The sequence below is a fragment of the Anthonomus grandis genome, chromosome 22 (assembly GCF_022605725.1).
Source record: "Anthonomus grandis grandis chromosome 22, icAntGran1.3, whole genome shotgun sequence".
Classification (NCBI taxonomy): Eukaryota; Metazoa; Arthropoda; class Insecta; order Coleoptera; family Curculionidae; genus Anthonomus; species Anthonomus grandis.
Genome location: NC_065567.1, coordinates 21,896,532 through 21,912,417, shown reverse-complemented (window position 1 = coordinate 21,912,417; position 15,886 = coordinate 21,896,532). Strand labels below are relative to the sequence as shown.

Sequence of the window (15,886 nt, the reverse complement as noted above, 5' to 3'; positions counted from 1 at the left end):
AAGCAGTAATTTTTAACCTTTTCCAGGCACATAAAGTAATATTGAATTTCTAGCTTCAAGCAAATCAAGATATTTATAAATATTCTCGATTATTTCTTAGTTATTAAAGTAGCTTTTAATTCTTTCCAGAGACACTAAGTAATTTTTATTTCCTGTCAGGCATATAAAGTAATGGTTCGTTTTTATTATGAGTTTTAAGTTAATTCACTTCTAGGAGACCATTTTTAACTTTTTCAGGTACATAAAGTTATTTTTATTTTCTTTTAGGTATTTTAATTTTATATTGTCAACAATCAGGTACATAAAGTCAAATGTAAGTAATTACATTTGACTTTATGTACAGTATTTTTTTTGTTTATTTTTAAGCAGTTAAAATTTTCAGTTTTTTCCAGGCACACTAATAAATTTTAATTTTCTTTCAGGTAGCAATTTTGTAACCTTTTCCAGGCATGAAATAAAAATTTCAAGAACTTCCAGTTTAAGTTGTTAACAGTCAGGCACATAAAGTCAAATGTAATTGCTTTCAGGCAAGCCAATAATTTCAAAGATATTTTTATTCACTACCAGGTATTTAATGTCATTTTTGACTTTTTTCAGGTACATGAAGTTATATTTATTTTACGTATTTCAAGTCTGTATTGTAAATAATTAGGCACATAATTTTCTCCAGAAAAAAAAACAAAAAAAAGATATTTTTATTTACTTCCAAGTAGTTAAAGTCATTTTCCTTTTTTTCAGGCTTACAAAGTTATATTTTATTTCAATCAGAAATTTTAAGTAAATTTTAAATTCTTTCAAGTAATTTAATATTACTGGAGCCAAGGTTATCGACTTTCAGGCAGTTAAAGTAATTTTTACTTGTTCCAGATAAAGACATTTAAAGCAATTTACAATTATTTCCTGAACTTCACACTTCCTTCTAGGCATCAGTTTTTACAATTTTTTTAGAGATATAAATTAATATTTAATTTTTATGAAGAATTTAAACAGTTCGACTATTTTCAGGCAAATCAAGATATTTAAAGTTATTCTTGATTATATATTGGCTGTTAAAGTAACTATAAATTTTTTCAAGCTACATACAGGAATTTAAAATCAATTTCACTTTTTGTAGACAAATCAGGCATATTTGATATTTTTACTTTATTTGAGGTATTTCAAATCTATGTTGTTAGCATCCAGGCATCTGAAGTCAGTTTTAATTTTTCCAGAAAAGTCAATATATTTGTAGAAATTTTTGTTTACTTCGAGAAAGTAATTTTTCACACTTTCCAGGGTTATTTTGATTTTTTTCCAGACATACAGAGGCACATTAGAGAAGGATTTTGAATTCAGTTTTATCTATTTTTAAATAAATATATCTAAAACAACCTACTGGTTACTTCTAGGCAGTTATTTCCTTTGAGGACGTAAGAATATTACAACAGAAATATGGCTTAAGGTAAAATGGTTTAATTTAGCATTAAATCACATAAACCCCCAGATATAACTGGTAAATCGAAATTAATTATAAAATATCCTGCGGAGCTTTATTTCGCATACGGGTTTCAGCATTTAACGCTATATTTTTTTTTCCTTTCCCGCGAAAATTGTTTATACGTTAAATTGGGCGCGATTCAATTTTATTCTGCCCCGGGAATGTTTCATATTTCACCATTTCTTAACTCATGAATATCGCATATTAAGGACAGAAAAGAAAACCAAAGATGCGCTTAAATATTCGGTTTTAACTATTCCCTTGTGCGCCATAAAGCTAGCATCTACCTATACTAAAAATATTGTCGGTTCTTTATGGCCGAAGAAGAAGGTATATATCTTTTTGAATGCATATAAATGTTACTTGTATATGCATAAATAAACTACATGTTGGTATTAAGTCTCGTGTTGATGTAAGTTCAGTCTGGACCTAAAAATAACTTGATAAAGGGCTTTTCTGCATGCGTTATTAAGAGGCCTCACTAACAGTATAACTAAATTCCCTTGGTATTATTAGCCAAGGACAAGGTATTTTTTTAATTATTTAAAATTAGTTTTTAGTTTTTTTCCCCGAAATTTAAATTGGCGATTGGTGGCGATCTTGGAAAAAAATAACTGGAAGGAAAAAGAGGTTGACATTTTTTCAAGTGGTTCATCTTCAAAGAAAAACACGAGTTAAAGAGAGATTTTTCACTGCATCAAATTCGACAAACTCAATGATAACTTTAACTGATATTCCGTGAATATTCACATGAACCTCCTGAAAATATTTTCTCTACTTTTCTGTCATTTCTTTTTAGGTTTTAATGACCGTAAGTCTGAATTTGTACAGCTTAATATAGGTGAACAGTTTTTCTCTTAAATAATGAACATTGCTGAATTAGATACATACAGCACATATTGAATATATATTTATTGCACATGATGTTCTAAAATGCTATAAAGCAGTTAAAATATATATAACGGACATGGCTCAATGATATTTAAATCATGTTCATTACCGGATATTCAATTGTTGCCACTTTTAATAAAACCTTACTATGCCCTATAATACGTGAACAAATTCAAAGTTACTTACTGGCATGTTGGGCGTTTAACACCACAAGGAGCTTCAATAAAAGCCCCAAAAACACAATTTTTTTCATTTTTCTTAACTCATGTGTACACTAACGAGAACTTCCACTAACTCGAGAGTTGATGCACTATGTGACGTGAAAGACCACACTAAAAAAAAAGGTCGATTGCTTAATTTTGACGTATACGAGCTAATCGTAATCTGGTAGCGGAACGATTAGGGTCATTTTAAGATCCTACTATGACATACTCTTATCTCGGGTTCAATAGGTTATTACAAGCTGTTATTGAGTAAATGGTCTTAACATTACAGGAGCGGACTTCGGATAAGTTCATTTATATTAAAGATTTAAAAATGACTTCAGTTATCAGGATATTTCGTCAGTCGGGAATAAATAGAAAAAAAAATTAAAGTTAAGTGTTTCTGCTTAATGGCTTCTTCAGGACAAGGCAACGGGAAACTAAATAGAAAATAAGGATGAAATGCCTAAGGGAGCACCAACAGAACCGAACACCCAATTTGTTGAAAAATAGAGAAAGAAGCTAATAAGCAGAAACAGGTGTCTGCAAGTACCATCTTGTCTTTTTGCTTTCTAACTGACCGACTAATTTTTTTTGTAAATTTGTTTTTACATTTCAAGGATGTACAAAAAACAGAAAATCGAAAAAAAATAAGAGGGGAAAATGATGTACCCTGAATACCCTTCATATATGATAATAATAATTATTTTCACTGGGTAACTAAAAATGCTTCGGTCATCCTCCACTAAATTTATTTAAAAATTATTCATTCTACATGTTTCAGACATATAACACGTCCATCATCAGGGATACAAATTGAGGGTTTTCGTCGATACATACAAAAAGCTATAGTACCTCTGGCAAGGTCAAAAGGATAAAACCACTAACAATGAATAAAAATAGCATATTATGAGAATGGGCCTAAAACTGGATCTACATAAACATTAAAATCACATGATTACAACACTGTGTTTAATTTTAATGTTTTTGTAGATCCAGTTTTAGTCCCTTTCTCATGCATCCTAATATGCCATTTTTATTCATTGTTAGTGATTTTAACCTTTTGACCTTGCCAGAGGCACTATACCTTTTTATATGTATTGATGAAAACCTTCAATTTGTATCCCTGATGATGGACATGTTATATGTCTGAAACATGTAGAATAAATAATTTATAAATAAATTTAGTGGAGGATGACCGAAGCATTTTTAGTTACCCATTGACATATTAACTCCACTGCAAGTATGGACTCTACACTACTTCTTCAACAATAATTATTATGATGATAATGATGATCATGAAAATAGAAAAAGAAGAAGCCAATAAGTAGAAACACGTGTCGGCAGTACCATTCTTTTTTTTTTTTTTTACTTCCTGATTGACGAAATATCCTAACCAACCTTTTTTTTCGTAATTTTGTTATAAATTTTTAGTGAGTTACTTATTTTATTGGGTATTACGTCACTTGCAAAAATCAATTTAGAAAATACTATCTCACACGCTCAAAAAATTAAAAGAACAAGAAAATAGACATATTCACGTATTTAAAATAAATATGAACTCAAATCTATAATTCATTATATCATTATTTTAGTATTTTCTTAATTGATTTTTACAAGTGACGTAATACCTAATAAAATAAGTAACTCATTATGAATTCGTCACAACAATGCAGATTTTACATAAATATCTAGGATGCATAAAGAATAAAAAATGGTCCAGAACAAATAGGAGAAAAAGATGATAAACCCTGGGTACCCTTAATGTATGATAATAACAATTACAATGATTAGAATGATTAATAATGCTAAAACTCATATTCAGAGTAACCTAGTAGTGCTTGAGTGAAAACAGGAAGTCTGAAAGTCAAAGTTCACATCCAATATTTTACACACGTTTCGCTCTATTTAACAACATCATCAGACCTAAAGCTTAGTTCGTGAAGCCGTTATAGCATATGTCAATTACGTCTTAATTTTAAACTCAACGGGTAGTTGATGTAAGGGTGACAAATCATCGTAAAAGACAGGGATATTTCTATGTAGATCAATTATAATATAAAAAACCTTCTCTTTAAGTTGTATTTCTTGGCTTGCTTTAGCTTTTTCACCTAGCTTTATCGCTTTTTAGCTTCATCGAAAAACCGTTTTCTCAGTTTTCTCTTCTCTTGAAGAATTTTTAAGAGATTTAGCACCCACAGAGAGTCAGACACCTTGGCATACAAGGAAGAAAAATTCATAATTCACCTCAAGTGACTTGATGAACTTTTGCAATATGTGTAAATATTATGCAACATAGACCATTAAGACTAAGTCCGCCCCTGTCTATAAATTTACTTATCGGAATAGTTTACTTCGTTTGCATTTCGACTAATGAGATTTGAAATAAATAAACTTATCACTCGGTCCATATATTTAGTGAGATTTAATTCGAAAGCCTCAACTGATTTTGCTAAATTAGTTCTATATCAGATTAATGTTTGCTAATTACTTTATGATATACAAATGGGAACTCATTTACTATAAGTAATTATTGATACAATTATTTATTTAAAAGGACAAATTTTGTTGAACTAATTAGAGAAGAAGTGAGTCCAAGATTATTTGGTAAAGAGATAATCAAAAAGTCTAAATCATAACAAACAACATCTGAGAGATAAGGTTATAACTCATCAAATCGGATTTAAGACGTTCTCCGACGTCTTCCGATTCTTGTTCTTCCAGGTCTTTATGTCTTATTTCCTCGTCAATTCCCTCTCTAAATTATCTTAGTCTTCCTCTATATCCTATTTCTTGGAGTCCACGCCATTATCTGTTTTAGCAATCGCTCGTACGTCATTCCTTGGACATAACCGTACCATTTCAGTTGTTTTATGTCATTTATAAACTGTGCTCAAAACTAATAATATCGTTGAAACTTTGTTTAACAAATACTACTACCAATTCAATTTACAATTCTTTAATAATTCCTTCTCAATATTGATTTGTCGATACATCTGTTTTATATCACCGCTACAATAGGGCTTCAACTGCCTGGAAGAATTTAAATAATTTGATTCTTCCAGGCAGTTGTGGACGTTACTCATATTACTCCTAACAGCTCAACACACTACTTTCTACTTCCTGGAAGTACTTCCTTTTGAATTGCCATTAAGTATTTAACTGCTTAGAATAATCAAATACTTGAAGTCTTCCAGGCAGTTGAATCCTTACCGGGGACCAAAAAATCTCGAGTGAATTACTTAGAATTCCAGCGTAATCCTAATACTTCAAAAAATTAGGATAACACTACATCCTTATCAAAGGAACATCATTTCTGTATATTAGAATTAACAATCTTAATGAGACTAGAATAATTAGAATAATCTTCAATTCATATGGCCATATGTCACTACCGTAAGCAATTAACTGCTTTTGACAATAATGAATATATTGTTATACGATAATTTTTTGGTCCTAAAGGCTATTATTTAACATTAACACAGCTTTACTTCCCTGTATATTCCTATCTTTAATGGCACCATTTAATGTTTCATCGTTGGTAATATTTACGCCTAGATATTCAAACTTTTGGCAATTTTTTATCCTTCGATCATTTTTAAAAATTCGGTCTTGCTGGCTTCCTTGCAAGATCCGGTATTCTGTTTTTGCAATCTTCACTTCTTGTATTCCTCAATAAGTTTCCGACTCAATGTCATCAAAATCTTGCGCAATAATGATCTGGTCGTGTATGAATGAATACCTATATTTGAACATTTTTTTTAATGCCATTAACACTTTCTCGAGATATATTTTAAATAGGGTTGGTAAAAGGCAGCACCCTTGTTTAAGTCCTTTATCTGGAGCAAGTCGAGATGTTATTTGCGGCTTTGATTTTAATTTGACAGTTTTCATAAGTTTGCTGTTTGTAAAGCTTCTTACAACTTAACCAGCTGTCGTATGCTTTTTTCAGATAAACAAATACTAAAGGTACCTCCATGTTGACTTCCGACATCTTGTTAAATAATTGTGTTACACAGAACAGATAGACAATTGTTGATCTTCCCGCTCTAAAACCTGCTTGTTTTTCAGCTTTGTGGTCGGCGTAGTCTTTACCATAGATCTTGCTAATCAAGCCCATTACAGCAATACCTCTATAATTATCTTCCTTTTTATAGATTGGTATAAGATATGACAATCTCCATTCTTCTGGCCAGTATTAATGTAGATTTGAAACATTGCTGTCTAAGAGTTTATCTGAAACATACTTGACAAGTTCACCAGGAATGGTTTCTTGTCATGGTGCTTTTCTCTTTTTAAGATAGATGCAAACGTTGTTAACTTCTTTTTTGTTGATTCTGATGGGTGATGCAGATATTTCTATTATGATATACTTTCTGTGATTAGAACGGTCTTCATTAAGGAGTTGTTTAAAATATAACTCACATCTGAAGGCTAATAAACTAGAAGATATATTTCATTCTTTTCCGTTAGATTTCGGACGAAATGCCTTAAAAGTTAATGAAACAGATCTAATATCCGTAAGAAATCCATGAAAAATAACAAGGTATGTTTGCCGAGGCAAAAAGTCGAAAAGACAAGTATGGCATACAAATGCAATAAGCTTTCACAGGTCGATGAATTCCAACATATTCAAATTACTTTGTAGTACACTTTCCCGGGGGAATCTGTGGATAAGGTATATGTAAGCCAGCAGACAATTCGGGATGCGAATTCTGCCGAAATATTCACTCGTCAAATTACATTCTCTCTGACCTATCAGAATTTATTACCTTAGAGGATTCTGTCGAGAGACTCAATCGGAAAATTGGCTTAAAGTGGTTGTTACACAAACGCAAAATTAGGCGGAAGTTGGCCATCATTTCCTCTGCTTTTCGGTTCGCTCTATAGGGTTGCATCATTTTATCCCGTCACCCTCTTGTCACCCTAATGCATGCTTTATAAGAAAAATATGAGTCGCTAAGGGAAAAAAACGATTTTCTCTTGAGAAACAAAGAAACGTCACGACTCAACCAAATTCACGTTGACAATGAATGAACGAAATGTAAAATTCATAGTGACAGCAAATATTTAATATACAAAAATATACATATATTATAAATTCTGTTATATTAAACAGATACATGTGGCAAAAAAACAATATGTCAAATCGATTAGTAATTTTGGCATTTCGCTTTGAGTAGACGTGCGCGTAGCCCTATTTTGAGTCAACGGTCATTCAAAGCACATATCGCTGAAAAATATTAATATATCAAAACTTGTTTAAGGTAGGATAAGTTAAGTTAATCCTAATAATTTTTAAGTCTTGACTATCAGAATATCCTTATCGAATACTTACTCTAATTCACATTCAATGAAATATGTTGAATTTGAAAGAGTGAAGCTACGAGAGAATTCAAAAACTTTACGTAGTGCCCTCTCGTGAACATAAATAGTAACCTAATCAATTTAACGTTATAATTGATTTGAAGATGTCAAATCTATAGTAAGCTTTGGATCTGTATTGTTTGTCGGATGGATTTAGTTCCACAGGAGTCCGCTAGAGGCTTAATAATCAATTCTATTATTGATTAAGAGCTTCCTATTGATTGCCTTGTGAAATAAAACGTATATTACGGAGTTCTTTGCCATATTGATTTTTATGTTTTCTTGTCTCTTTACTTGTATATTATTGAGTATTTTATATTTTAAAATGTCGCCAATTTATGCTCATATTACACATACAATAAAAATTAGTTTAAGTGCCTGAAAGATAAAAAAAACGTGCCTTTAATTGCCTGGAAGCAAGTGAAATATGACTACGACTTCTCACGACAATTTATGTTTTTCAGACATTTAAAGGCATTTTTTAATTTTTCTAGGCATTTAAAGCATTTTCATATGGTTTCCAGAAATGGACGTCGAATGCCTGGACGAATATAAAAATTAGTTTATATGCATGGAAGGTAAAAACCTTCCTTGAATTGCCTGGAAGAAGGTAAAATATTATTACGACTTTTGATGATAATCTATGTATTTCAGGCACTTAAAGGCATTTTTTAGTTTTCGAGGCATTTAAGGTAATTTCTTATGATTTCCAGATATTGATATCAACTGCCTGGACGAATATAAAAATTAGTTTAAGTGCCTGAACGGTAAAAAAAACGTGTTTTTAATTGCCTGGAAGCAAGTGAAATATGACTACGACTTCTGACGATAATTTATGTTTTTTAGACATTTAAAGGCCTTTTTTTTTATTTTTCTAGGCATTTAGAGCATTTTTATATGGTTTCCAGGCATTGAAGTCAACTGCCTGAATAAACATAAAAACTAGTTTAAATGCCTGAACGGTAAAAAACGTGCCTTCAATTGTCTGGAAGAAAGTTAAATATGATTATGACTTTTGGCGATAATCTATGTTTTCAGGCATTTAAAGAAATTTTTTATTTTTTTTCTGAGGCATTTAAGGCAATTGTTTATGATTTCCAGATATTGATGTCAACTGCCTGGGCAAATATAAAAATTAGCTTAAGTGTCTGAACAGTACAAAACGTGCAAACGGTACAAACGTGTACAAACGTGCAAAAGGCATTCATTTTTACAGGCATTTAATAACGCAATTTCTTATGATTTCCAAGCATCGATGTATATTATATACAATAATTTTTATTTTCTTCCAGGCAGTCAAAGTAATACATGACTACTTATAAGCAATCAGTTGAAAAAAAAATGATTTAATTTTTATTAATCACCCGATGATTCTGACCGATCATATTCAAAAATCATCAGCTGAAAAATTAATTATCAACTGCCTGGAATAAAAAGAAAATTACTTCTAAGCAGTTGATCTTTTCTTTAATGCTTGCCATCAGTTTTAATAACAAACAAATAATATAATTCTAATAAAATAAAACAAACCAAAAGACATTTATATATTTTATTTACAATAGAGACATGTCTTATACAAACAATTTGACAAAGGCCATGTTCAAATTAAAAAAGAACTTTACACTACTAAGGCATATGTCCTAACTTAATATTGAAAACGTCCAGTACTTATGCAATGTATTAAAATGAAACGACAATAAGATAAACAATGATATACTATAATAACATATAGCGTATGATCAGTTCATAGTTCACTAACCCTACCTAATTTTTGCTAACCAGATATGCCGATTGTTTTTTTTTAAATTATAATTTAGTAATGCCCAATAACTATAATAAGACATGAATTTAATCTTATTCATTACTTATGAGCAAATATTAATTTATTGTGTTTAAAAGAGTATTCGTAAAAAGTCCTAAATAAAGCGAAAAAGTAACCGGATGTCTGCGTAGGCAAAAATTATATTTTGTTACAATGCAATTAAATGTTACACGATATGGGTAATAATGACCATAATTAAATTAAAAAAATATAAAAAGGAAAATAAAAATTAAATCCTAACTAAAAATAAACTATAGTATTCTGCATAAAGATGTCGAAACATCTTACAGTAAAGACGGAAGGAAAAGCAAAATCGGGTTCAAAATAATTATAGGTATATACAGAGAGAATAATTGACGGTTGCGTGGTAAATATAAAAAATTTCGAATTAATTAATAACAGTTTGCAAAATTCGTTAAATTCAAGCTTTTTTTTCTTCTAAATATCACAGTAAATTGCAAATTTGATTGATATTTTTTTTATAAAAAGGCCATAGCGGTTTTGATTTATATAATAATATACAGGGTGTTTCAAAATAAGATGACCATCATATTAATTTGAAACACCCTATAAAACAATGGGGTGCGTTCGATAATCTAACTATGAGTATTAATGAATCTATTGCTTTTATTGATCACAATTAACGATGATATCTTTTCATTTAAATTCTAGTATTGCAAAAAATCCCTACCCTGATTAATTTGTGGATATGCAAGTCAACGACTGACAAATAATACTTACGAAAATAACAATTCATTTAAACTATTTTTAGAAATTATTAATTTAATGACGTTTTGAGGATGACTGTCATTACAATATTTTAACGGGTATAACACAGCTAATGTACATCAGCCATTGATTGTACATATCTCACATAAATTTTAAAATACTTCTCGGATTTTTACTAAAGTACCTATCGATGATGAGAAAACAAATGTAAAGAGAACAATACGTATATAATTAGGAAGTACAGAATGTGCTAATCAGATATATAGCTGTAGAAGTCTAATGATATGTGATGAAATATATATGTATGTACAGGAAGTCAATTTTAACACGTACCGTCCTTAGTATTTTAGCCCATGTAACTTTATTTTTTTATTAAGTATAGACCGGGTAGGTCATTCACGTTATTTTCTTTTAAAAATCAACTTCTCTAAAACACAATACACGACCAACCTTTTTTCGTGCAAAAACATTTTAACAAGTGTATGCGTATAAATATGAGGGTTTGGTAAAAGATAATCAGACTGCAGAATTAAACAGAAGAATAGACTGATTTTGTCAGCTTTACAGTAAAACTAAAAGAGGTCTTTAAATCAGATATTCCCATGTGTCTGAAGTGGAAAGTCTTAAATAAACTTAAATTTGTATTAAAATTAGTACCTTCTATGATCCTAGTGCTGACTTAAACAACATCTGGATTTATAAAAATTTGAAACGCTAGATTTCTTTGTCTGGGGCAATCTTAGACGAAGACCCAATATTATCTCCTGAAAATCTCCCAAGGAAACTAGAATAGGTAAAGAACATCAGATCTATCATCAATGAATTGACGTTTAGTTCATTACACTTGAACTTATTAATATTTCACGTATGTTGCATGAGAAAAACTTCTCGGAGCAGCATAATATTCAGGTAATGCCATTGAGCACATTTAAAATAGGCTCCAAAAATTTATTTAAAATCAAGGATTAGTAGTAAAGACAAGGAAAGAGCTGATGGTCCTTGTATGCAAAAAGAATGGCAAACAATTCAACAAGATGCGATACACAATTGAAATTGGAAAAAATGCAATCAAATGAGAGTCAATTTTTTCTTAGTCTTCGGCTTTATTTATTAATTCCTTTACTTCAGTCGTGTTTTTCAAGGATAATTTCCTCTCTAAATTCCAGTTTCTTCCTCGTCAGCTTCAGCTTCAGTATTCTCACCTTTTTTATCTTTGATATAATCTGACTGAAAATAATCGCATACATCCCCCTAATCGGGTCTAAAATATTAAGGGCAGTAAGTCGTCAAATTGACACCCCATACGTAAATTATTTAATATAACCAATAAGTAGAATAAAACACGAAAGTTACACGTACAAATTACTCCTAAGCCTAAATTACTTAAAAATGTCTCTGAAAGTCACTCTGTAATAAAATAGCAATATACGATTATAAAACAATGTACGTAAATAGATTTTTTTTAAATTATTTATATACAAGTATAATATTATTATTATTAAAGGCACCAAAATGGATGGATTTGTTTAGTACTGAGCATCTGGTTATCTTGTTAACCCTGGGTTAACAGATACAGCTTAAAAGCGTTGCAACTCGGCAGCTCCTGCTTAAAAAGAGTATGCCTGTGCATTACAGCACCACACATGGGTCTTTCACGTCATATCCCTAACTGAATAAGAAACAATTACATATTATAAGTAAAAAATATGAGAATCTGGACCGCGAACAGCTGTTCTAACAAAATTGCACTACAAACCACGATGACGCCTGTCATTAGATAATAAAACAAAATCACAGTTCTCTACTCAGCTGTTTTAGGTCCGGTGTAAGTAAACACTGCAACAATTTTTTTTAACAAATCAAAAAATAAACTTCTTAAGATAGAAACAATATCCCGAAGAACCAAGAAATAAATATTCATATTTTGCGCATGTAAAAAGTGTGCCTTAGCTTAAGTTAACAATAAATAAAACAGTACTTAATAATGATTTTTTATGTGTTTCAGAATTGTTGGTACATTTCAAAATTCATTCTTGAGAATCATTTCTTATGCCAGTATATAACGTTGATATGTTTAGCAAGTAATTGGATTGCTTAGTGCCCATGTAAGCAAATCCTCCTTATGTTTATTGGTTAAATTGCAAGCAAAGCTTATCAGGTATATATGAAAGAAATCATATTTATTTGAAATGTCAAACCACACTGGTGTGGTAACTACTATTCATTGATGAGTAATTGTATCCTAAAAATTATATAGGATAGTACTGGTAAAATACTTTTTTTTTTTACTATATATGGAGAGTTAAAGCGGACTGGGCCAATTTGTTGGCAGATTACAGCAACATTATTTAAAATGTGATTAATAAGCCCTCCGATAAGTTGAAAAGATATATGAAAATTTTGTCTAAAAATGTGCTCTGTATACCCAAAATATAAAAATGACAGAATCTAAAAGATTAATAATAACTTAATTAATTACAGTGTTTAATTGGAAATAAATAAAAAACCGTTTTGTGCCCAAAAAACTGACACCAGATTTTTTTTAACGTTCATGACCTTATATCATCCTGTGGTTGGAACTTTTGATGTGACCATCAAATAACAAAACTATTTTACTGTCGACACGTTTTTCGATTAACGATGTTAGCATCTTCAGTTTTTTAATCTTCTCCCAAAGATGCTAACATTGTTAGCGAAACCTGCGTCAAGAATAAAATAAAGAGGTTTGGTTAGTCGTAAAACTGTTTTGTGATATGGTTTTATGTATAAATGGAAACTCGCAAAAGTAATAAAGCAAAAATTCTAAACATGTCATAAATGATTATGGTCACATTTCAAATTATTCTATTTTTTCAAAAGGGGTTCGCAATGGCTTTGCTTACAAGATACAAGGGGTTAAATTGCTCATATTTGTGTAAATATTCTTAAAATCACAAAAGACTTTTGCTTTTTTTTTCTTAAAAGTTTGTGAAGAAACTACACGAAAACTTATAAATGACCAATTTGGTCAAGTTCTTCAACTAAAAAAAATACATTTTTGTATATGCATATTTTTTTAAGTTGTCTCTGTTTTATTTTAAATTCATTAAAAAACAAATTGTTTTTCATGATTTGTGAGCTTAGCTTCCTTTTTAACAGTAACATATATATTGTCTTATTTCCAGCAGATTTTATCATCCTAAATAATAATTTTATCAATCGTAAAGATTTATTTTTAAATCCTTACAATTTATTGGAATTTAAGCTGGATTGATGCCTCCGCATTCGATTTAATTTATTGCGTGTCTTATCAAAAATGTCGACGCTTTTTAGGGATTTCTGTAATATTGTTGTCCTTGGTTCTTTAACCCGTAAAACCCGATGAAAACAAAGCCTCTACGCTTGTAGGCTTGACCTCAAAATTTCATGAAAATTGAAAACATTTAATAAAAAAATCCTCGTTTAATAGAAATTTTAAAAGAAATGGCAACACTGCTTTAAGAAATTGAAGGCGTGGTTAAATACTTGGCGGATAATGTCAACATTGCCTAGAATTTTTTTTTATTTAATTAAGCCTGTAATATTCCTTGGTTCTTTGACCCGTAAGGCCGCATGGAACCAAGGCCTATAAGTTTAAAGGCTTGACAACGTTTTATAAAAATGGGCAAAATGCACTGTTTCGCTCTTTTTTCGCAAATCTAGAAAAATTTTTCATTAAAGTTATATTGTTTACCTATTTAACTTAAGGCATTTTGAATGTACGTATTAGATAATTTTGTAATTATTCGATATAATGGTCTTACTTGATGTTAATATTAAATTAAGAGATCTATAGGATCACGTTATATATTTTTTGTATATTTAACAACTTATGACGTGCATAGTTAAATTTCCTTGAAAACTAGTAATTAATTTCCGGAAAAAAAATGAGACAAGTAAATAACTTGTTTTTTAATTGTTTTAAATATTAAAGAAAATGCGCATTTTTTCAACCCCTTATCAGATCCATATTTGTACAAATCTTTATTCTCAAATTAATCATAGAAACCTGAACACCCTTCCAAAGTCCCTTAACTATTATAGCAATAATAATGTCCTTAATTATAAATCAAATCATTTTATATGCGTACATTCTCCGTTGCTTCTAATGATTTCCGATAAAGACCTCTGTAAACCAACTAACCATATTTGTGTTAACATTATGAAACGTAGGTAGATCTGCCAAGTTACATTCTAAAATTTACCTTATGTTCTGCTTATAAACGGATTGAAGTAATAGCGAAATAACTGTATAAATCAGATGGTTGTTGCCGATTAAAAACTTAAGCAAACAATTACTCTATAATTACTTTCGCTAATAGAACTAAAACAAGTCGAGCCGTTTAGCGTGACTGAGAGCTGAACGCGGACCACCCAGTATAGAAAAAAAATAGGCCAGCTACTTATGTTTTAGCAAATCGATTTCTCAAGAATGTAATTTGAAACTACCAATGGTCAATTGACATAATATTAAGATAGTAAGGTGAAACTTACATATCTACCTGTACTTTTTTCGATGACCTGTCAGAAATAAGTGAACACTTAACAATATATAACTAAAAAATTACATTACATTAATAATATAAATAAATACGGATATTTAATTCTGGTTACTAACATGAAGTATTAAAATATTATATTTTATAAGTAACGTTAACGACAACCTATAACCGAAACTTAAACAAATTGCAATGTGAAACATCTAGGCGCAAGTTAACAGAAACACTGGTTTAAACTAAGTACAAATGTCGAATTAACAACGGACAGGGCCAGGACAGAATTTATTTTAACGTGAGAATCATCGGTTTACCTGTCATCTAAAACTCGACGTGATTCAAACCAGTTTTTATCTCCATTAACCAACCTAAAGCTTACAACCAAATTAAACTATTATCCGGCTTCGTAGTTGGGGGGTTTATTAAAGATTGGACGTCATCCAAACTCGGGAATTCGTCCAAGGCCAGGGTCGAGACCAAATCGTCAGTTGAATCGATATTATCACTTATGGCAGACATATCGGGCGTATCCATTGTGTGACTGGCGCTATCTACATCAATATTATCGTCCATGCTTGATAAGTAGCCTTCGGGAGTATGTGGCATCGAATAACTGGTACCCATGCCTAAAAAGAAACATGATCAGTTTGATAAAATTAGCTAAACCAATATCAATTTTATATAAGTGGTCCACATTTGATTGTCTGGAACGCAGCAGGATAATGCAAGATGGTCATTTTGTCTTCTTAGTACGTTCGTACTTCGATCAAGAAAATCATGAAATAATTTTATGTAAATGAATTTATATCAATTAACGGTCACGTGTTTCTCTTTAATGAAATTCACAACGCTTAACAAGAATATGACTGATAAATGAAGAATT

At 30.6% G+C, this 15,886-nt stretch overlaps 2 protein-coding genes across 3 annotated transcripts in view; both read right to left on the bottom strand.

Moving 5' to 3' along the window:
• Positions 1-2,772, bottom strand: part of LOC126748627 (apolipophorins) — a 159,640-nt gene extending 156,868 nt beyond the window's left edge. Inside the window, exon 1 of the mRNA XM_050457977.1 lies at positions 2,555-2,772. Within this exon, the coding sequence (XP_050313934.1) occupies positions 2,555-2,621 (67 nt within the window). The 5' untranslated portion in view covers positions 2,622-2,772. The remainder of the gene's footprint in view (positions 1-2,554) is intronic.
• Positions 2,773-9,473: 6,701 nt separating this feature from the next.
• Positions 9,474-15,886, bottom strand: part of LOC126748631 (transcriptional coactivator YAP1-A) — a 52,292-nt gene continuing 45,879 nt past the window's right edge. For both annotated transcript variants that reach the window (XM_050457986.1, XM_050457985.1), the window contains one exon: positions 9,474-15,629. In XM_050457986.1, the coding sequence (XP_050313943.1) occupies positions 15,379-15,629 (251 nt within the window). In that variant the 3' untranslated portion in view covers positions 9,474-15,378. The remainder of the gene's footprint in view (positions 15,630-15,886) is intronic.